This window comes from Lithobates pipiens, unplaced genomic scaffold, assembly GCF_037356315.1.
Source record: "Lithobates pipiens isolate NorthernLeopardFrog02 unplaced genomic scaffold, aLitPip1_a1.2 Scaffold_13, whole genome shotgun sequence".
Classification (NCBI taxonomy): Eukaryota; Metazoa; Chordata; class Amphibia; order Anura; family Ranidae; genus Lithobates; species Lithobates pipiens.
Window position 1 is genome coordinate 228,463,965 of NW_027507718.1, and position 23,613 is coordinate 228,487,577.

At 44.1% G+C, this 23,613-nt stretch overlaps 1 protein-coding gene across 3 annotated transcripts in view; it reads right to left on the reverse strand.

Annotated features, from left to right (window-relative positions):
* The window catches only part of ACER1 (alkaline ceramidase 1), a 74,238-nt gene extending 52,720 nt beyond the window's left edge, over positions 1-21,518 (reverse strand). The window contains exons 1-2 of one of the 3 annotated variants that reach the window (XM_077476302.1): positions 21,372-21,518; positions 17,464-17,560 (exon numbers count right to left, since the gene is read on the reverse strand). In XM_077476302.1, the coding sequence (XP_077332428.1) occupies positions 17,464-17,559 (96 nt within the window). In that variant the 5' untranslated portion in view covers position 17,560; positions 21,372-21,518. Of the gene's footprint in view, positions 1-17,463; positions 17,561-21,371 lie in introns of those variants that run through there. The other 2 variants (XM_077476303.1, XM_077476305.1) reach the window with 2 other exon arrangements.
* Positions 21,519-23,613: the final 2,095 nt, after the last annotated feature.

Sequence of the window (23,613 nt, forward strand, 5' to 3'; positions counted from 1 at the left end):
CACTTTTGATGCATTTGCTACCACACTCCCCTGACCCCTAAACGTATTTCAATCATCTACTCATACCTCACTCATTTCAACCCATACTGCCCATGCCTATATCCAAATTGGAGAGAGATATATCAATACCAACTGACAGCAAAATTTGTCCACAGTCACCTCTAGAACCATTACTTTTTTAGAGTCAGGCTTTAAAGTCAGGCTGGGAAATCTCCACCATTTATAATCTAATACTGTAAATGATTTAGAGGATGCAATGTAGTTGTAGTTGTGCATTAATGGTGGACTTGCCAGTAGCTGGGACCAAAATATTTAAACCTTTATAAAGTTGATTCTACACCCACATCCTCAGATTTCCATAGCGCCTTTTTATTTCCTATTTTACCTCTTCACTAAACTCCAACATAAATCGATTACCTGCAGTATATTTTAAGGCAACTAAGCAAGCTATACCTCATACTTGAAAAATCAATTTACATGGTTTGCATAGGTGAGACAGAAAATGTACACATTTTTAATTAATGATAAGCTAACAGGAATACATAAATGGTTTCTTAAGACATGGAGACCTTGGACTGAATCTGCTCATCCCTCTCTACCAGTAACCGAACAAGTTTATAGCAAGCAACACTAAAAGAAGGTAACATCTAGGGACTGCAACACTCTTCTTTTCACCCATTCTTATTCCATCGATATCTCTCAATTCTCATCCCTCTTTCCTCCTTTTACTCTTTCATTGAACACCTATGAATCATACTCTAGGCCAGGGATATGCAATTAGCGGACCTCCAGCTGTTGCAGAACTACAAGTCCCATGAGGCATAGCAAGACTCTGACAGCTACAAGCATAACACCCAGAGGCAGAGGCATGATGGGATTTGTAGTTTTGCAACAGCTGGAGGTCCGCTAATTGCATATCCCTGCTCTAGGCCTTAACACCAAAGCCTAATCACGTTACCATTACTTATAAGAACATTTCATATAAGTCTAACGCATCTCCTTATTATAGAAGGAGACTATGTACATGATGCGCCTTGTTTCCTCTTTTTAACCTTTTGTTGTTTCTTTCTTTGATTGCTAAAATTACCAACTTATGTTTTTTTTTGGACATGTACGTTAAACAGAATGTAATGTGTGGTGTTAAGATTCCATTGTCCACAACCAATGTGCCAACATGTATGTGGACTCTATGCCCATAACTTTATTTTTACCAAAGGGATACATTTGTCAATCAAAAGCATTCAGGTGTGTCAATGGAGTGGCTGTACAATGGTTTTTCTTCATCTTATATAATAATACACATTTACTTTATTATTGTGCTCGTTGGCTCATTAGGCAACGCTGCATATGTGAAATGCCCTAGCAGTTGCAGGTTTTCAGTGGCAGAGTTTGATTTACTAAAGTCAGATAGGCCTGTTACTATACAAGTAAAATTGCACTTTGCAGTGGAATTTTCCCTAGAGCCTAATGAACGTGGTGAAATCTCACCTTGCAGAATATACTGGATCAAGTTAAGGAAAATGCTTGTACACGATTGAATGATGGAAGTCAGAAGAGCTTTGCCTCATTCACGAAGCTCTGGAGAAAATTCCCTTGAAAGGTATAACTTCTCTTGCAAAGTGAACAGCCTGTTTGCTGTTAGTAAATAAACACAACTGTCAAATACAGAAATAGATATTTAGAAAGTGAAAAGAGAGGGTGTAACGTGCATTGCACAAAGATTTATCAAATTTTACCTTTTTTACAGTTTACATCATAAGAGCTTTTAATACTTTGACTGTCAAGTGTGTATTACAAAGTTGTGGATGGCCAATGTTACATTTAATATGCCATGGCAGTCAAAGGAATAACCCCTTAATGCCAGTGCCTGCCAGCCCTTTAAGAGGTTTCTGATCATGTGATTGGTGTGATTGGCTGTCACAGCGATCACATGATCTGAAAACTCCCGGTTGCAATCAGAGATCGGGAGCTTCCCATTAGCCAATGGTAACTGTGCTGAGAGTGCACAGGGAACGCGCTTTAAGCATAGCTCTGTTTATATTCTGGTACGCATATATGTGGCCGTTCAGTGTTAAGGCCCACAATTAAGTTAAGGCAGACAATGTTCAAATCTACCACTCATATGAGATCTGACAGCACTGTACTGACAAAAGTTGCTTTGACATACATTTGTGCAATTACCATGAAAAAAAACCAATACAAAATCAACCACACCATGCTTTAATTCCATAGGAATTGCACTTATGAGGCCGCGTACACACGGGCGGATTGTCTGTCCAACTTAGTCCGCTGAACAGTGTTTCAGCGGACAATCCGCTCGTGTGTGGGCTTCAGCAGACTTTTTCAGCGGACAGTCTGACGAACAAAGTCTTACGGAATTTCCGTAAAACAGTCCGTTCAAACTTGGTTTTGTCCGTCCAAACTTGGTTTCAGCGGACAGTCCGCTCGTGTGTAGGCAAGTTGGACGGACTAAGTATGGCGCATGCTCAGAAAGGGTTTACACGGCCGAAGGTTGCATTGCAGTGTATAGGACGTCGTTTTTCTAGTCCCGTCGTACGTGCTGTACACGTCATCACGCATGCTTTCAGCGGACTGTCTGCTCATCGTGTGTGGTCAAGTCCGTTCATGCAAATTTTGAACGGACTGTCTGTCGGATTGTCTGCCGAACTTAGTTGGGCAGACAATCCGCCCGTGTGTACGTGGCCTTAGAAGGCCGGCCACAAGCCAGCCTGAATTTGTAGGAGGAGTCGGGCTGTACTTAAACCCGCCCTCCTCCTCCTTTTTTCTGTTGGCCTTCTCTCTCATATGACGCTTTGGACATTTTTGCGTAATTTCCGGGCGACTGTCTGATGTAATTTCCGGGTATTGGCACAGCAAGGTGGACATGCGCTGCAATCTGAGACTGTTGTCTCCTCGGGTAAGATTCTGGGGGAGTTTTGTGGCTTGTTGGCGGCCCACGGGGGGCCTGTGCAGCAGGCGGGTTTGGTGCAGCCACAACCAGTCAATCGTTAGACATGCAAAAGTAGGCTTTGTTCAATAGTGGAAAGATGGGATGGTAAGTGATCAATCTCCTCTGTCTTCGCCATGCAGTCTTACTATCCCATTGTTCACATCACAAACAAACAATACCCTCCCTGCCTGAGGGTATTGGTTTTCTTTAGTCTGATGTAATTGGTTAGGAAGGGAAGTGGCTATTTGATCTTTTGCTGGTTTAAAATCATTTGGTAGTGTGTTTAGTGTGTTTTGGCTAGGGCTACATGGGATATTTTTCACAAACGCTGAAATTCAACATTCAGAGGCATACAGTCAGCACAGCAATCTAGGTTAGTGCTTCAGTCTTCAGCCCTCCTACCATAGGGGGGCTCCAGTCTTTTAGCAGTCAGCAGTAGGGGGGAGCCCGCTCCTCAGGCCATTAAAGGGGGAGGGGGTCCACAATCATCACAGGCATGTTACCACACAGGGCATGACCAGGATGTCTGTCATCATTAACTATATTTCTACCTCACACGTACCTTGCTCCAGGGTCCATTTCTCTGCATAGAGGGGGATGTTGGAAACGGGGGGGGGGGGGGTCATTTGTTCCACAGGTGACATTAGGAGAGCTTAGGCTGCTGGTCTCATCATAGTCTGTGTCTCAATGATGCTGCTAACTGGTTTGTTGTCTTTCATATAGTTGTTTTTCACTTAGCTGTTCTATGTCAACTGTTATACCATACGCTTGTCATATTTCTGTGATTTTTTTCTTTAGGATTCTGTTGGGTGTGTGTGTGTGCTTTCAGCCAAATCTGTTCAGTTTCAGTGTGCTCAGTAAGTGATGCATTTAACTTTCACAGTCTGGCGGTCACAGGGTCCACTCACATGGGGGATCTACGGCAGACGCATACTTCCAGGGCACCTGCCAGGGGTCCTTTACACTATTAGTCATTGTGGAACCTTGACACGTTTTCAGGTTCTGAAGGCCTGAGTGAGTGTTTTTAATTGACCTGTTGCACCGCAGGTTACACGGCCATCATTTTGGCATAGTGTACGCTTTCATGGGCACATGAGGGCTTGTTTATGGGGTAATGGAAGGCAGCTGGAGGGGTTAAGAAGGTTGGTTAGGGTCTGGTGGAGTCAGTTGGTATGTGATGTTTGCTTATGGTGGTTTGTTTCGGTTTAATTTAGGTCATGTCTCAAGTGGCGGACATTGAGGACTATGTCTCCATCCCCCCATCTCCAGCTCGGGGTTCGAAACATAGCAGCAAGCCTTCTGGGATAATGGACCGTCCGGAGACTGATGGCGGAGTTACGTCTTAGGGGTATTTCATACCCAGCATCATCCTGCAAGGAGGAACTTTTTAGACTTTTATTTCCTAGCTCTTCAGGTTCCAGTGCTTAAAAGGTCACCCTGCGTACGGTCGCTACGTCTCTCAAACAGATTCACTCCATCCTGAACTCTCTGGCTAGCTCAGGAGTTACGGGCCAGGGTGGAGGTTTTGGAGAGCCGTCTGGATCCGGCCCCTGTGGAACTTGTGGTTTCTGGGATCGTAGCAGGTTCTGGCGTCCCCATGGTTTCAGACCCCATGCCATTGGCTGTAGGTACCAGCGCTGGTGTCCCCTCTGTTACCCCGGCTCATTTTGTTCCCGGGAATATCAGAAAATACATTTTATAGGGCAAGGATGTCAATTTGGAATCTTTGTTCATTGCCGCCCATGATGTGACTGACAATAAGTCTTATGCCTGTGGTGATGTGTCAGTCATTGTCAAGACTATGGACCGCAGGTTGAACCGCAAGCTCTCTATCACTGAATTTGTCTTGGCTTTCAGCATGTTCAGGGATATTGCATGCCCATTATCTGTATGCAGTGGTGGAACTGGGTCATAAGTTTGGGGGTATGGCGTTTTTTACGATTGCCATCAATTATTTTCTGCTAAAGCCACTGCCATGTTTGCCCAACATCAGGTAGTTACGGTGTGAAGTGGGGTGGACACAGCTTTTTTGTATACATTTTTCTGGGCTGAGGTCACTGGTTTGCTCAACATGCCAGTCATCCTCACATACTGCATATTGGTGCCCCAATACTAAACTACCTGTTCCAGGCACGTCCAAGGCTTTCCCTAGTTCCCCACCAGCCCCGGCTCAGACAGCCGCTTTTGACAAATTAGGTCGACTTATTCGGTATCTGAGGAAATCTCAGATTTGTAACAATTTCAATCATGGGGTTTGTAACTATAGTCAGTATTGTCTTTTGCACGTATGCCCTAGTTGTTTCAGGGCTCACTCAAAGTCGCCCTGTTCCCTGAAACAAGGCAAGAGCAGTTGACTAAGCCGCATCAATGTGGCATATTTACAGGCTTGTTTAACCTCTCACCCATCTTCCAGTTTGTGTCTGTTTTTGGTGGAGGGTTTTACGAGGAGCTTCCAAACAGGGTTCATCACTTTGCCTTCCAGGACATTAGAGTGTCCCAATTTAAGATCAGCAGTGGCATATACGGAGGCAGTAGATGCACTGCTCCAGTCTGAGCTGAACAGAGGGATTTTTATCGGTCCATTTTGTACACCACCTTTTTGATATTGGAGGGTCAATCCTCTTGGGTTGGTCAATGGGAAGTTTTCAAATAAACTACAGTTAATTTATGATTTGTCTGCCCCTCATTGCTCTATGGTATCTAGCTTAAATTCCTTAATCTAGTCAGAAGAGTTTTCTTTCAAATATGCATCTGTGGACAAGGCCATCCAACGAACCATCAGGGTTGGGGAGGGTGCCTGGCTGTCTAAAGCAGACATAGCAGATGCTTTTAAACTTCTTCCAATCTTACCAGCACTTTGGCAGTGGCATGGGGTAAAGTGGAGGGGGTTATATTATTTTGCTACCAAGCTCACTTTTGGTTCCAAAAGCAGCCCCTGGTTGTTTGACACCTTTGGGCAGTCGCTCAGTTGGATTCTTACTCATGTGAAAGGTTGTCATGATGTCATTCATTACTTGCATAATTTATTCCTTATAGAGAGTTCCAAGCAGGCCCCTGCTGATCTACGGAAATTAGTATCAGTTTTTGCAGCACTCAATGTTCCGCTGGCAGTCAAGAAGATGGAAGGCCTGATGACGGCACCTTTTTGGGTATTACCCTGGATACGCAGGCCATGCAGTCTAGTTTACCTGCAGACAAGCTTGGTAGATACAGAGATTGTATCCATTAATTTACTATCTCTCAAGCTTGTTCCAGGGTGGAGTTGCAATCTTTGTTGGCATGTTAAATTTCGCAATGAGAATCATTCGGCAGGAAAGGTCTTTTATCTCTAGGATGGTAGCTTTGTTGCCATCAGCCGCTGACTCTGACTCTCGGGTCAAGCTTATACAAAATAGATGGTTTGAGGAGATATAGCTCAAGCTGTCCAGTCTGTTTTATGCATAACAAAGATAGCAATATTGGTTCAGCCTTCTGAGGTACAAAACAAGAGGCAATGCCTGGAGCTAAAAAGATTAAAGTTTGCTGCATTGTGTACATTGTTTTCCTTTATAAGCCTAGCAATGCTAACTTGTGCAGTTACACTGCATTGGCTTTGTAGATGGGGAAACCAAAAAACAACTTTGTGGGCTCAGAAGAAAACCTATTTGATGAGTGAAGGTTTTTGGCCATAGTATATTTTTTTTCTTCATTTCATTAATGTAATCAAGGCTTTTTTTCAGCTGAAACTTGGTAGAACTCAGTTCCACCACCTCTTATTCAAGCCCTCTGCTCCCTGCTGACCACTATTACTTGAAAACACAAAATTCCGTATTCTGTGCTTATAAGTGACAGCTTGTTCCCCAACAGCTCCCACAGATCAGATCTCCCGAGTGGCTCCCACTGAGTGAAGGATGGGGACAAGGGAGATGCAGGTACACGGGGTGCAGTGCAAATACCAACATCACCACTGGATGATCTCCCTGCAAGTGAGAGAGGTGGAGACAACTATAGTATGCAGGGAGGTGCTAGAGCTGGCTGGATGCTTCAGCTCAATACAGCAACAAAAATAAGACGTGTGGAAGATGGTGGAGCTTTTAAGAAGATGGGGGCAGTAGAGTGGGATTGTATGTAGAGGTCAGAGCTGAATAGGGGTAATTGTGAGATGTGGATATGGGATGCAGAGGTAAGCAGCTGTGGAAGAAGGCTAAACTTTGCACTCTGTATGCAGCGCACCCCTGAACTCTGCACTATTTACATAGCACACCCTGAACTATGCAGTCTGTGTGTAACCCCCTCCATGAATTCTGCACTCTGTACATATTGCACTCCTGGTATTTAATGACCCTGTTAAGACCCTTCCACTGTTAGTGAAATTTGATCACACCCACTATTTAATGAGGTTTGGAGGGTGTGTGTAAGGGACGTTGGGTCATGATTGAGTTCCTGTACCTATTTTCCGAGAAAAAAAAGCCCTGACTGTAATAATAAATAAAAGTCTTAAAAGTGCTATGGGACCCTGTCTGTCATACATTATCTTCCTCAATCAGAGATCTAAAAACACTTAGCAGATATCTACTCTGTCTGGCTGTATAATCATTAAACCAAGCTACAATAGCATATGGCAAATAATGACAATACAATGCATATAGAGTAAAGCAATATTTAGTATCTGCGCTAATCATTTACTTTTTATAGCTGCACAGATCTTTGTATTGTAATCTCTTTAACCACTTAGCCCCTGCACCTATATATCCCTAATGGACCAGAGCAATTTTTTCATTTCAGCTTTGGGCCTATTGATTTTGGGAAATGTAGCTGCAATAGTATACATATACATACATATACATATATGAGGAGGTAAGTAAAACCTTGGACAGAGGGGTAGCGGTGGACGTGGTATACTTGGATTTTGCAAAAGCGTTCGATACAGTTCCACACACACGGCTCATGTGTAAGGTAAAGTCTACAGGTTTGGAAATATCAGTTTGTAAATGGATAGAAAACTGGCTAAAAAACAGAATTCAGAGAGTAGTGGTTAATGATTCTTACTCTGAATGATCTAAGGTTATCAGTAGTGTACCCCAAGGTTCAGTTCTGGGACCCTTACTTTTTAATATCTTTATAAATGATATTGGGTCTGGGATCAAAAGTAACATTTCCGTATTTGCAGATGACACCAAGCTATGCAGTAGAATAATGTCCTTACAGGATGTCTCCAATTTACAAGCCGACCTCAATGCTCTGTCTAATTGGGCGACTATGTGGCAGATGAGGTTTAATATTGAGAAATGTAAAGTTATGCACTTGGGGCCTAAGAATATGCATGCATCATACATACTAGGGGGAGTACAACTGTGGGGATCCATAGTGGAGAAGGATCTGGGGGTTTTGGTAGATCATGAGCTCAATAATAGCATGCAATGCCAAGCTGTGCTTTCCAAAGCGAGCAAAGTCCTTTCTTGTATTAAGAGAGGTATGGACTCCAGAGAGAGAGATATCATTTTGCCCCTGTTCAAATGATTAGTAAGACCTCATCTGGAATATGCAGTTCAGTTTTGGGCACCAGTTCTCAAAAAGGATATTGGGGAACTGGAGAAAGTGCAGGGATGGGCAACCAAACTGATAAGAGGCATGGAGGAGCTCAGCTATGAGGAAAGATTAGAGGAACTGAATTTATTCACTCTTGATAAGAGGAGATTAAGGGGGGATAAGATCAACATGTACAAATATATAAGGGGTCCATATAGCGAACTTGGTGTTGAGTTATTCACTTTACAGTCACCAAAGAGGACAAGGGGGCACTCTTTATGTCTAGAGGAAAAGAGATTTAATCTCCAAATATGGAAAGGTTTCTTCACAGTAAGAGCTGTGAAAATGTGGAATAGACTCCCTGCAGAGGTGGTTCTGGCCAGCTCAGTGGATTGCTTTAAGAAGGACCTGGATTATTTCCTAAGTGTACATAATATAACTGTGTACTGACATTTATAGGTAAAGTTGATCCGGGGGAAAATCCGATTGCCTCTCTGAGGATCAGGAAGGAATTTTTTCCCCTGCTTTAGCAAATTGGATCATGCTCTGCTGGGGTTTTTTGCCTTCCTCTGGGTCAACTGTGGCTATAGAATTGGGTATATGGGATTGTATAATATTATTATTATTTATTTATATTATATATAGATGTTTGTAAGTTGGATGTTTGAAAGTAGGGGCCTGCCCTATATGCTCTGCAGAAATGGCGGAACAAGGTGTTGGTTTTGCCACAACATTGTAAGCCCTCAAAGTGACTCTTGGTGGGTGCTGGAGCGCCCTGCTGTGAACGATTATATCAAGAATTGTAATTACATGCCATTGTTGAACAGTGGTAGAAAAATTGACCTTTGGTGGTTGTGGTGCTGGTGCCACAACACTATAAGCCCTCACAGTTACTCTGGGTGGGCACAGGAACGGGCCCTCCTGTGAAATATTATATCAAGAATTGTAATTACATGTCCCTGTTAAACAGGGGCAGAAAAATTGGGCCTTAGGCACTGGTGCTGGTGCCACGACACTGCAACCTCTCCCATATACTCTAGTTTTATTGCAGGAATTAGCCCTGCTGCAAAGCATTGCATCAAAAATTGTAATTAAACGCCTCTGTTAAACAGGGGCAGAAAAATTGGGCTGATGGCACTGGTGCTGGTGCCACCGCACTGCAACCTCTCCCATATACTCTAGTTTTATTGCAGGAATTAGCCCTGCTGTAAAGCATTGCATCAAAAATTGTAATTAAACGCCCCTGTTAAACAGGGGCAGAAAAATTGGGCTGATGGCACTGGTGCTGGTGCCACCACACTGCAACCTCTCCCATATACTCTAGTTTTATTGCAGGAATTAGCCCTGCTGCAAAGCATTGCATCAAAAATTGTAATTAAACGCCCCTGTTAAATAGGGGCAGAAAAATTGGGCCTTAAGCACTGGTGCTGGTGCCACCACACTGCAACCTCTCCCATATACTCTAGTTTTATTGCAGGAATTAGCCCTGCTGCAAAGCATTGCATCAAAAATTGTACTTAAACGCCCCTGTTAAACAGGGGCAGAAAAATTGGGCCTTAGGCACTGGTGCTGGTGCCACGACACTGCAACATCTCCCATATACTCTTGTTTTATTGCAGGAATTAGCCCTGCTGCAAAGCATTGCATCAAAAATTGTACTTAAACGCCCCTGTTAAACAGAGGCAGAAAAATTGGGCTGATGGCATCACCCAGAAACAGAAATGTTCTTCCAACATATCATCGGAGGAGAAAGAGGATAGACAATCAACATAACAGGACAGTCACTCAGCATCAGCATAGGCAGTCTTGAAGGGATGTGATATTTCCCAAAAAATTATTCGGTTACATCAGCTTCAGGTACTTGGTAGCTGTGGGTGATCCAAGACTGATTCATCTTGATGAAGGTCAGTCGATCAACTGATTCGGTAGACAGCCACACCCTGTGATCCGTAACAAAGCCACCAGCAGCACTGAAGGTGCGTTCCGAAAGAACGCTGGATGCAGGACAGGCCAGTAGCTCAATTGCATACTGTGCAAGCTCTGGCCAGTGATCCATCCTCAAGACCCAGTAAGCCAGAGGATTTTCGGTGGGAAAGATGTCCAAGTCTGACCTTGCCCCTAGGTATTCCTGCACCATGTAAATTAGACGCTGGCGATGGTTGCTGGAACCGATCATACCTTGGGGCTGCGGACTAAAAAATTGTCTGAAAGCATCAGTCAGACGGCCACCTTCTCCACCGCTCCTTCTGACCGATGCCTCAGCAACACGTTGTCCAGGACCAGGAGTTTGTAACCTCCCAGTCTCTGGGAACGCGTTGCACAGACCTTTCTGCAAGGCCTCCCGGAGATGTCTCATCCTCTGTTCCCTCTGCGATGGCAAGATAAGGTCGGCAACCTTACCCTTGTACCGTGGATCAAGGAGAGTGGCCAGCCAGTAATGGTCCCTCTCCTTGATCCGAAGAATACGAGGATCCTTCTGCAGGCTTTGCAGGATCAGGGAGGCCATGCAGCGTAGGTTAGCTGAGGCATTCAGTCCGGAGTCCTCTGGGTCACTAAGGACAACATGATCCGCAGCTACCTCCTCCCAGCCACGTACAAGTACACGTGTTTCTTGGGACTGTAAATCATCCCTACAAGACTGCTGCTGCTGCTGATGCTGAGTGCCAGCCTCCACCTCCATGCTGACACAATCATCCTCCTCCTCCTCTTCCTCCTCCTCATCCTCTACCTGTGTGATGGGTGGCACAGCAGGAACACTGTCTGGATAAAGGGGGCCTTGAGAGGCAAGGAAGTCCTCCTCTTCCTGCCTCTGTTCTGCCTCAAGTGCCCTGTCCATTATTCCACGCAGCGTATGCTCCAAGATGTGGACAAGAGGTACAGTGTCACTGATGCATGCACTGTCACTGCTCACCATCCTTGTGGCCTCCTCAAACGGTGACAGGACAGTGCATGCATCCCTGATCATGCCCCACTGGCGTGGTGAGAAAAAACAGAGCTCCCCTGACCCTGTCCTGGTGCCGTAGTCGCACAGGTACTCATTGATGGCCCTCTGCTGCATGTGCAGCCGCTGCAGCATGGCCAACGTTGAGTTTCACCTGGTGGGCATGTCACATATAAGGAAGTTCTTGGGCAGGTTCAACTCCTTTTGGAGCTCAGCCCACATGCACACAGACTTTCCTGGCCTGCTTCTGGACATCCTGTAAGCCGGGGTACCCGCCCAAGAACCGCTGCACCACCAGGTTAAGGACGTGAGCTACACAGGGCACATGGGTCAGTTATCCCTGTTGGAGGGCGGAGAGGAGGTTGGTGCTATTGTCGCAAACCACCATTCCTGGCTTAAGCTGGCGTGGCGTCAACCACCTCTCGGCCTGCCCCTGCAGAGCTGACAAAACATCCGCCCCAGTGTGGCTCCTGTCCCCCAAACAAACCAGCGCAAGCACGGCATGGCATCGTTTTGCCTGCGTACTTGCGTAGCCCCTGGAACGCCTACGGAGCACCGCTGGTTCTGAGGACAGAGCACTGGAAGAGGCCATTGAGGAAGAAGAAGAGGAGGGGGTGGAGGAGAGAGGTGTGTCACAACCAATAGTAGCATTTTGGAGGCTTGGTGGCGGAACAACCTCCAACACTACTGCACCTTGTCCTGCATCCTTCCCAGCTGCCAGAAGAGTGACCCAATGGGCCGTGAAAGACAGGTAACGTCCCTGTCCATGCCTGCTGGACCATGAGTCAGCGGTAATATGCACCTTACCGCTGACCGCCCTGTCCAGCGAGGCAAGGACATTGCCTTCCACATGCCGGTAGAGAGACAGAATTGCCTTCCGTGAGAAAAAGTGGCGTTTGGGGACCTGCCACTGAGGAACCGCACATTGTACAAACTCACGGAAGGGGGCCGAGTCTACCAACTGAAAAGGCAGCAGTTGAAGTGCTAGCAATTTAGCCAAGCTAGCATTCAACCGCTGGGCATGTGGATGGCTGGGAGTGAACTTCTTTCGCCGGTCCAGCAGCTGGGGCAGGGACATTTGCCTGCTATAATCGGACGTGGGTGTACTGCTAGCAGAGTGCCCGGAAACACTTGGCTGTGACACACCTAATTCTACACCTTCATTCCTCTCAGAGCAGGTTTCAGAGAAGCTGAAGGTCTAGTGGGGTTGGAGATGCCAGCTGATGAGGAGCAAGGAGAGGGCCGCTTTGTTCTTTGGTGTGGGTCTTTGAGGTACGCTTGCCAACGAGCTGCATGGCAGGTCAACATATGTCTGGTCAAGCATGTGGTGCCCAAGCGGCTGATGTTTTGGCCACACGAGATACGCTTGAGACATATGTTGCAAATAGCAGCGGTGCGATCTGATGCACTCGTCTCAAAAAAGGCCCACACCAAAGAACTTTTAGCATAACGTGCAGAGGCAGCACCCTGCACAGGCGGAGCTCTGCGGTGTGATTCAGTCAGTGTGCTGCCCCTAAGCTGGCCCCCGGAGGGCATCCTGCCTCATTGGACATGTGCCTCCTCCTCCTCTCTCCTACCAGGCACCCACGTGGAGTCAGTGCCCTCATCATCCCCTCCCTCTTCATCGCTGTAGAAAACCTGGCAGTATGCTACAGCTTGTGGAACATGACTGCCAGATTGCTGTCCTTCTTGAGCATCCCCTCTCTCTGCATTCACGCTACTACCTTCCTCTAGCTGAGTGTCATCATCAGAGGCTACAAAACACTGGGCATCCTCCTGCAGCATGTACCCAACACTGTGCTCAAAGAGTTCAGGAGACTCCTCAGGAGGACGTGGTGGGTCTAGGGAAGGAGTCACTGATGATGACATTGAGAGGAGGGAAGACGATGCAATGGCAGCTGCTTTGCTAGTACCCTGAGACTGGGTGAGAGAGGATGAGGAGGATGAAGAGGGCTTGGTCATCCACTCTACCAAGTCGTTGGCATGTTGCGGCTCAACATGTCCAGCTGCCGAAAAGAAGGACAAGCGTGTCCCATGGCCACGTGCTGATGGCAATGCACCGCGTCCACGACCAGCACTGTTGTCTCTAGACACAGAGCCTGCTTGCCCTCTTTTATCGGCTCGCGCCTGTCTGCCTCTCCTTGCTGGCCTTCCAGACATGGTAATGGCCTGAAGGGAGTTGGGTAAAAAAGCAGTTGGGTAGTGTATATTGTGATAGAGGCACACAACACCCACTAACTCCTGCAGATGCCTTTATTATAGAACACCAGAGATAAAGGGGTATATACAGATGTATACTGTGCTGTGCTGGAGACACACACAACTTCCAATAACTCCTGCAGATGGCAAGTGGGCTCAAATAGAGAACAGCTATGTAGGTGGATATAGCGGTATGTACTGGGTACAGAGCACGCAGACAGCACGCACTAGCTCCTAACACTACTGACTGCAAGCTCTATTATAAAAGATAGATCACTAGCTATATAGGTGAGGTGAATATAGCGGTGTATACTGCGGTCAGGGCACGCAGACAACAACCACTACACAACAGCAAGATGTGTTGAAGGTACACAGAACACCCACTGCTTCAGACGCCAACACACTACACAAGGCCGCCGCGCTGGCGGCCTTATATAGTGTGGGGCGTGCACTACACAGCCTGAGCTATGATTGGCCACAGGCATCCTGCCTGTGGCCAATCATGGTTCTCCTCGCTGCTGGCGCTGTGATTGGCCAAGCATGCACTGTGACCCCGCATGCTTGGCCAATCATGAGCCAGCAATGCACTGCGCCATCGCAGTGCATTGTGGGCCGTGAGCGCCACACGAATTTGGCGCGAACGGACCAAAATGTTCGGACTTCGCCGAACGGAGGAACAGCCGATGTTCGATTTGAACGTATGTTCGACTCGAACACGAAGCTCATCCCTAACCAACACAAAAACAAACACAGTAGTTAAAAAAATGCACATTTTATTCTGTGATATGTCCTGTTTATATCCATTCTTCGTTCTTCTTAAGACCTTCTGCTCTCTAGCTCTCTCATCACCTCCTCCCATGCTCGCCTCCAGGACTTTTCCAGAGCCTCTCCAATCCTGTGGAACTCCTTACCCCAATCTGTCCAATTATCTCCTACTCTATTAGCATTTAGATGATCCCTCAAAACCCTCTTCTTCAGAGAAGCCTATTTTTGCCCACACCGTATTTTCATTTTCTCCATCTGATCATCCCTGAAGCTACTATCCTTTGTTCCACTTGACCCTCCCTTCTAGATTGTAAGCTCTAACGAGCAGGGCTCTCTGATCCCTTGTATTGATTTGTATTGTAACTGTAATGTCTGCCCCCATGTTGTAAAGCTTTGTGCAAACTGTTGGCGCTATATAAATCCTGAATAATAATAATAATAATCTATGTAAGATTAAATTTCTTGTAAAAAGCATGGTAAAAAAGTTTAAGAAAAAAGTGTTTTATTGTTAATGCAACGCTACAACAAATGAACAAAAAGGAATGTTTAAATATGTTCAAATAAAATTAATAAACATGAATAAAAATATCTTAAAATTAGCTAAAAGAAGAAAGCTTAATTTGTCTTGGATACAGAATGGTATATGGCTGTAAAACTTAGGCTAGGTTCACACTGGAGTGGGTGGTTGTGGGTACGGGACAGTGAGTAAATCGCACCTGTTCCTGCACTCGCAAACACCCGCAGCCAAACCGCACTGCTCCTTTGCAGATGTGTTAGCCTGCCATTTATCAATGGCACCCCCACGCATCTGAAACCACAGCACATTGGTTGTTGGTTGTGGGAAATTCGGAAACTGCATAAGCGCCATGCGATTTTCTTCCTGCTGTGGTTTAAAAATGGTGCAGGAACCCCTTTTCTGCATTAATGAGCTGCCGTGCCTGGGCAAAACGCAGTGGTGGTGCGTCCATAACGGAACACAGGTGCTGCCCCCTCTCTCCAGCCACCCCCTCTATGACCAATGGATAGATTCATCCATGGCTGCCACTGCCACTCCCTATTCAGGTGCCTAGCCCCTTTTCGAGCCTAAATTACAGTGGCAGGGTGTGTTTTTGAAGCACCTGATTAGAGCCACATGCTCTAATAGGGGTCGAAAAAGGTGACTTGTGAGCACCATGTGTGTTAGAACAGTGGATTAATATTTGCTTTCCTAACACTGAACCGCCTCTCCGTCATTCAGGTGCTTGGGTCTGTTACCCCTCACCTGATTGGCTGAAACAACCGGCGCTGTGATTGGACTTCTATCAGGTGGAGAGGAAGGGAGGAGAGAATGGGAGGGGATGCATGGAGGACACCGCTCGCCACTGGCAAAATGTGTCTCGCAATGCAGCATAGATGTGAACCAAGCCTAAAAGCTGCTATGCGCAGTTCAAATTGCAACGGATTTTTGCTGAATCCAATCAGATACAGCCATTGTTCAGATATTGTGACAGCTGCAGGTGACCCTATGTGAATGCAAAAGTCAGAAGGGGAGGTTCATCTATCCGCTCTGTTAGACTGGCCATACATGAACCAGTTTTTTTTCAATCAGCCAGCAGACAGATAAAAAAAAATGGATTTCCCTATCCACACAAGTGAGGCGGATGGAGGAATCCTCCCCGCAGTGTTATTTTATTCTGATAAAAAAACAATTTTCATAAGAAAACTGTTATGTAAATAATGTATTAGGTACATACTTTTTTATTCATAATAGACAATGAATTATAATATAATGGTGGTGGCTAATACTGCCAGTAACATTCTTATTTTGTCTACTATATATTAATTCATATCATTTTAAAAGGTACGCCTTTTAACCACTAGAGATCCGCGCTATAGCCGAATGACAGCTACAGCGCGGACCTGCTTTGCCGGGACTACGTCTATTGATGTCGTCCCGTGCACGAGCGGCCTGCTCTGTGATCAGCGAGTCTATGAGACTCGCCTGATCACGGATCAGAGCAAGGGGTCGATCCCGACCCCTTACCACGTGATCAGCTGTCAGCCAATGACAGCTGATCATGTGACACAACAGAGCTGGTAATCGGCTATTTTTCCTCCTCGTGCTGACAGAGCGAGGAGAAAAAAAAAAAGTCGATCACCGGCGGCCGTGATCGGGACATCAGTCCCGATCACGGCCAGCTTAGCAGTGCCCACCTGCCCCCTGCCAGTGCCACCTAACTAATAAAAAAGTGCCCCCCATCAGTGCCACCCATCAGTGCCCATAGTGCCACCCATCAGTGCCCACAGTGCCACCCATCAGTGCCCACAGTGCCACCTATCAGTACCCAAATCTGCCTCAACAACAGTGCTGCACCCCAGTGCCACATATCCATGCCCATCAGTGTCATCTACCAGTGCCCAGCAGTGCCACCTATCAGAGCCACCTATCAGTGCCACTATCAGTGCCCATCAGTCCCATCTATCAGTGGTACCTATCAGTGCCCCTTAGTGCCACCCATCTGTGCCACCCATCAGTGCCGCCTTATCTGTGCCCATCAGTACTGCCTTATCTGTACCTATCGGTGCCACCTTATCTGTGCCTATTAGTGTCGCCTTAACTGTGCCTATCAGTGCCCACCAGTGCAGCCTATCAGTGCCCACCAGTGCAGCCTATCAGTGCCCACCAGTACCGCCTCATCAGCGCATTTCAATGAAGGAGAAAAATGACCTGTTTGCAAAATTTTATAAAAAACTAAGAAAATTATTATTATTTTTTTTATTTTGCATCTTTTTTTGTTTGTTTAGCAAAAAATAAAACTCCCAGCTCTAATTAAATACCACCAAAAGAAAGCTCTATTTATGGGAAAAAAATGATAAAAATTTAATTTGGGTACAGTGTTGTATGGCCGTGCAATTGTCATTCAAAGTGCATCAACGCTGAAAGCTGAAAATTGGTCTGGGCAGGAGGGGGGTTTAAGTGCCCAGTAAGCAAGTGGTTAAAATGCATATACCACCCCAGAAATATGATCAGTTCACATTGAAATCTCATTAATTATGGTTCAGCTCAGACTTGTCTGCCCCAACAGTGAGAATACAATATTTCATACACCCAATTGCATACCGTATTGTAGTATTCTGCCACATATTCGGAATGCAGATAGTTGGCTTCACACCAGTCCACCTCTGAGCTATGTCTTGCAAATATATTTGGAGGCATTCTAGGTGAAGAAAACAAAAAAAAAAAATTCTTGTTAAAAAGCAAGATCATAAACAAAAACTGTGTCTGTCTCCATTTCAGGCTACAAAGCAACAAAATGTGATTACGGTATTTTAAAAGGGGGGTGAATGTTTATGATAAAATTGTCCTGTCCCCCCCAAACCCTTTTCTTTTATACTCAACCTGGCTCTCCCATTAATCTCAATAATCTCAGAGTTTGTTGTTGCACCACAGGGGGGCATGGGGGTGTAGATTTTCGAATGGGTAGATTTTCGTATGAAAAATTCTTTGGAAAAGAATGTTTTAAGAAAGTTTGTTTTACAATACAACACAATTTCTCCCAAGGGCATTAATGCAGCAAAAAAGTCAAACTATTGCACAAAGAACGTAAAATGAATATTTCTTTATTGGTACAAAATTAAAATTAAAATTCCAAAAATAACATACTGTTTAAAATATGAGCACTGGTATCTGTGACCCCAAGTACAATCACAAGGAACAATGTCCTCAAAATGTAGCAGATAACAAATGTTGTATATGGGAATTTCCAATTCAAAATTCCTGCTCAGAAATCTCCACCACGTTTCGATTACACTAATCAAGATCTTCCTCAGGAGGATTAGGACATCTGGATAGGATATGAGGTTTTCAGTGGATGTCCCACAGTAAAAATAACAGTACTAGGCTCGGTTCACATTGGTGCGATGCCAAACATTGCATGTGATTTGCAGTGCACTGCCTGCTAGTCCGGTGCGATACGGGAACCCACACTGAATTCGCAGGGTTTCCCACATCGCACCTGTGTGAACCGAGCCTTAGGAATCCAAAACTATAGATATTACAGGCTGCTTCCAGAAAAAGCAAATAAACCCAGCATCCCTCAGGGCAAGTAGGTTTTCTTAAGATTACCAACACACACAAAAAAGTTCACACACCATTTGTTATCTGCTTTGTGTTAAGGACATTATTCCTTGTAATTCTATTTGGGGTCACAGATGCCAGAGCTCATATTTTAAACAGTATGTTCCATTTGGAATTAGAATTTTCATATTTGTACCTATAAAGAAATATTCATTTTACATTATTTGTGCAATGGTTTGACTTTTTTGCTGCATTAAAACCCTTGGGAGAAATCTAGTTGTATTGTAAAGTATAATTAATTGGGCGAGCAGTACCTCTATACCCAGCCATCCATATGGACATCCTTTGCAAAGAAAGTTTGTTTTTCTAATCATTGGTGGGTCAAGTCGTCATTCGTTTTTGACTGCGGTGATGAGAAAATTTGAAGGAGCAGGATGGAAAATCTTGCCTGAATGAATGTATTTCTAATGCAGTTCATATATTATGGAATTTTCTTTTCTTTAACCCTGGGTTAAAGGAAAGAAAATTGCTTGAATCCTCCATCATCACTGTCAGTGTTGATGGGGGAATTCCTCCCGCAGCGCTATTGTGTTCTGCTGCCAGCAAAATACAAGGATAACTGCCAGAAGCTATAGCACAGATCATATGAAAAAAAAACAACAGGTTGGTTGTACTAAAGTCGATCGATGGACCAACGACAGTACAACCAACCTGCCTATAGATGGATCGTAATTCAGCCAGTATCTGCTGATTCGGCCAAATTTTAATCCTTCTATGACCGGTGTTAAAGCACATGTAGTTTTCATTTGGTAAAGTCTATTCAGTCCAAAATCAAATGTTTTATTTTTTATTTTTTTTATTTCTCTTTTCTAATCTAAAATTCAATAAAAAATATAAAAAAAGAAATAAAATGAATTAATATTATAATAATTAATTTTCAACGACCTTTCAATATTCTGAGAATATTCCGAGAATTTTCGTACAAATTTTCCTAATGATTTTCTTTCGAAATTCTATCCATCTTTGACCCGCTTTAAGAAAAAAAAAAAAAGCCTTGGTCAGAAAAAGTGTTATTGGATAATGCACGGTGCTTTATTTAGAATTCTGAAAAGGCTAATTCTTTGTAAAATGACCTGGTCACAAGTGCACCTGTCATCTGGTGCAAAGGGTAACAGCCAATCTGTTTCCTGTTGCAAATACAACCTATCAATTTACCAGGAACCAGAAACTTGTAAATGGATGTTCACGAAGTGCTTCATTGATCTCTGTTCTTAGCGAATAGCCTACTCAAATATTGATTCAGCCCACAAATGGTTGTGCACGACAGGTGAGCTTTAATAATAACCAAGTCTATATTTTGGCTTAAAAAGAAACATATCCTATGACAAATATATGACTATCATATGACTACCTTTAAAATTTGTAAGCAATCATTCTTCAGTAAAATAAAAAATCTTCTATGCTAAAATAAGAACAACATTTTAACAAATTTTCAGTAACACAGTTGAGCAGAAATGTTGCTCAACTCACGTCAACAAAATGATAATCTGATGGTTACTGATATTTTAACATTTAATTTGTCGTCCAAATACAATACCGATTAAAAGGGTAGATCCTTTTTCTATTTATGCAGGTGTTTGTGCAATCAGTTCTAGGAAAATAATACTAGACAAGGTGCTTCATAAAACTTTTTACTGGATTTATGTATGCTCAAATAAAAAAAATAAAAAAATATTTGTATAACTAAAGCCCCATACACACTATCAGATTATCTGCTGAGTTTTTCCTTCAGATTTACTAAAACCATGTAGTAGAAGGGCCTGCCTGATTGCATACACATTGAAACTCCTAAGGTTTGTCCTCATATTATATGGATTTGGTAAATCTGAAGGAAAAAACTCAGCAGAAAATCTGATAGTGTGTATGGGGCTTTAGTATACCTAGCAGTCAGCACTGTCCATTAACGACTGTTCGTAAACTAATAATACAAAGAATATTATGCTAGCACACAGCTGATTAAACCTCTAGATATTACTTATTACATTTCTAGCCAAGATTTTCTTGGCAGGAGCATCCTATGACTAAGTGCTAAACATACAAAAAAGTGTCAGATATTCTTGTGGTTCCTTCTACCCATTGTCAATAATATCTGGAAAGTAGAAAAAAAGAGTATGATCTTTTTCTTGCTACTGAATAAATTGGGTTGGAAACATGGTAGATCAGCACCTGCTTGGCTTTCCTCTACAGTTGGGATTTCCAGTGCATTGAGTGCTTATTGCCACCATGTGTAATAATATTCATGTAGCATCCACAATTGCATACTGATGTCATGTACCCGTCCCCAACATCACAGTCTTCTTCAGTCATCTAAGGACTGCTTTTAAATTGCTTTAGGCTGGGTTCACAGCATTGCGAATTAGATGTGGGTTCCCTGCATCCAGTTCGCAATAGCAGGAGATTTTGACCCGCTCTCTATGGAGTCAGTTCACATATCTGTCTTGATCTCCAGACATTGAGAATTAGATGTGGGTTCTCCGCATCCAGTTCGCAATAGCAGGAGATTTTGACCCGCTCTCTATGGAGTCGGTTCACATATCTGTCTTGATCTCCGGCCATTTCAAATTAGATGTGGATTCCCTGCAACCAATTCGCAATAGCAGGAGATTTTGACCGGCTCTCTATGGAGTCGGTTCACATATCTCCACTGTGGCTCTTGTGCGAATTTGCATGTGTCTTTTGGTCCGTTTCAAGTCCAAATTCTGCCAAAAATTTGGCCTAAAATTGGACCTAAAACGGCGAACGGGGGATACCGGACTCCTGCTGGGAGCAGGATGGTGTGAAGTCAGCCTGATGCAGTATTTGGTATATGACAGCTCAGGATGAATTAGAAAAAGAAGAGTTATCGATAAACTACGAATAAAAACATCTCACGAAAAAAAAATCATACTTACCTAAGAGGGACAAAAGTAATTCCGAGCCCAATGTGTCACTGCAGGAGAACTGATCATGTGTGAGCAACTTAGATACAGGGAGAAGTATGTAGTGTGACACATGGTGAACAGGTTGCGTAGGAGGTATGACAGAAGGTGTGACAGAGATAATAAAGGACTGGTGTATGTATGCTTCCCAGTTTGTCTGTGTCACAGGTCACACTGGTTGTATTAGTTCTACAGGCTGTGTACACCATGCAGTTGTCATAGAAGGCATTGCGTCCCACTGATAAGCAGAAATGCCTATACTGCACAAAGCTTTATGTGTCAAGACATACTAGTGGTTGTGATCCTTAGATCTAAGCTGGGATACCAGTCTTTTTTTTTCTTAATGAATGAACGTGTGATAAGAGCTCACAGAGTTAACAGCTGAGCATATAGATTACAAAGAGCTGTAAATAAGGGAATAATCTAGGAAGGTATATGATGACTGCATGTACTCACAGACAGAAATCTTATCTTGTCTTATCTTTACTAACTAGATGATTTGCAAAATTTCTCCCTAAAGAACTACACCTATGTAGTTATGTGTGGTCATCAGTAAAATATATCTTAGGGTCATTCACACTAAAGCCTGGTACACACTACTAGTTATCTTTTTTCTTTAACACAGCAGGGCTGAAAAAAAACCTGAACGCTCTGGAGGAGCCACTGTACTAACTATGCAATGTTAGTATAGTGATCACCCCTTCTGTGTTATTGTGTTCTAATGGGGGGGGGGGAGGGACTGTTCCCGCTGGGAGTAGGGGACAGTTATAATTGCTAGGCTATAGCAGCTGCTAACAATAATTACAGGTATCGATCGTACATTCGGCCTGCCCATACATGGTTCAAATCTTGAGATTCAAACCGTGGATGGACTGCCTAAAATCACTGATCGGGAGCCAATCGGAAGACCTTTTTTGGCCATGCCCTGAATGGCCAGCTTCTGTTGGACCAGCTGCAGTGCACACAGGCCAAATTTCTACTGGTTTCTTTTGAACCCGGCTGATGCCACCTGACATTTGGCCCATATGTACCAGGCTTAAGGCAGGCCATAGAGTATGCAATTTTATTTCTTTCAACCAACTAACTGTGTTGATGGGGGAATCCCTACCGCAGTGCTATTGTGTTCTGCTGGCGGGGAGCACGGGGAGTGTTCCCCACCAGCATAATACAATAATCACTGCTGGCTGCCATAGCTGCCGGCAGTGATTGGGCAAAAAAAAAAAACAGATAGGCTGGTCAGTTGGTAGATTAACTTCAATGGAACCAGTATGCCCATGGTTCGAAATTCAATCGATCTCTGCAGAACTGGACAAATTTCCATTCAGCTATGTACAGCTTAATCACTTGCCGACCAGCTGCCGTAATTTTACGGCGGCAGGTCGGCACGATCCCGCGAATTGTGGTAGCTATACTTCGGCTTGCGGGATCAGGATAGCTGCACAGCGGGGTTGCCAATGCTTGTGGCCGAAGGTCGCGATGACCACCGGCCACGATTGCGGGCACGAGAAGCAGAACACAGAAGTGTGTGTGTAAACACACAAATCCCTGTTCTGTTCTGTGAGGTGTGACAGATCGTGAGTTCCTATTAACTTGGAACCACAACCCGTCACTTCTAGGCCAGTCCCCTCCCCCTTCAGTTATAATCACTCCCTAGGGAACGCAGTTAACACCTTGATTCCCCCCTAGTGTTAACTCATTCCCTGCCAGTGACATTTTTACAGTAATCAATGGAGTTTTTAGCACTGATTGCTGTATAAATGGCAATGGTCCAAAAAATTTGTCAAAAGTATCCGATGTGTCTGCCATAATGTCGCAGTCCCAATAAAAATCGCAGATCGCTGCCATTACTAATAAAAAGTAAATAATAATAAAAATGCTATAAATCTATCCCCTATTTTGTAGACGCTATAAATTTTGTGCAAACCAATCAGTATACGTTTATTTTATTACCAAAAATATGTAGAAGAATACATATCGGCCTAAACTGAGAAAAAAGTAGCTTTTTTTAAAAAAAATGGGGATATTTATTATAGCAAAGAGTTCAAAATATTGTGTTTTTTTTTTTCAAAATTGGCGTTCTTTTTTTGTTTATAGTGTAAAAAATAAAAAACGCAGAGGCAATCAAATACTACCAAAAGAAAGCTCTATTTGTGGGAAAAAAAGGACTTCAATTTTGTTTGGGTACAATGCTGCACGACCACGCAATTGTCAGTTG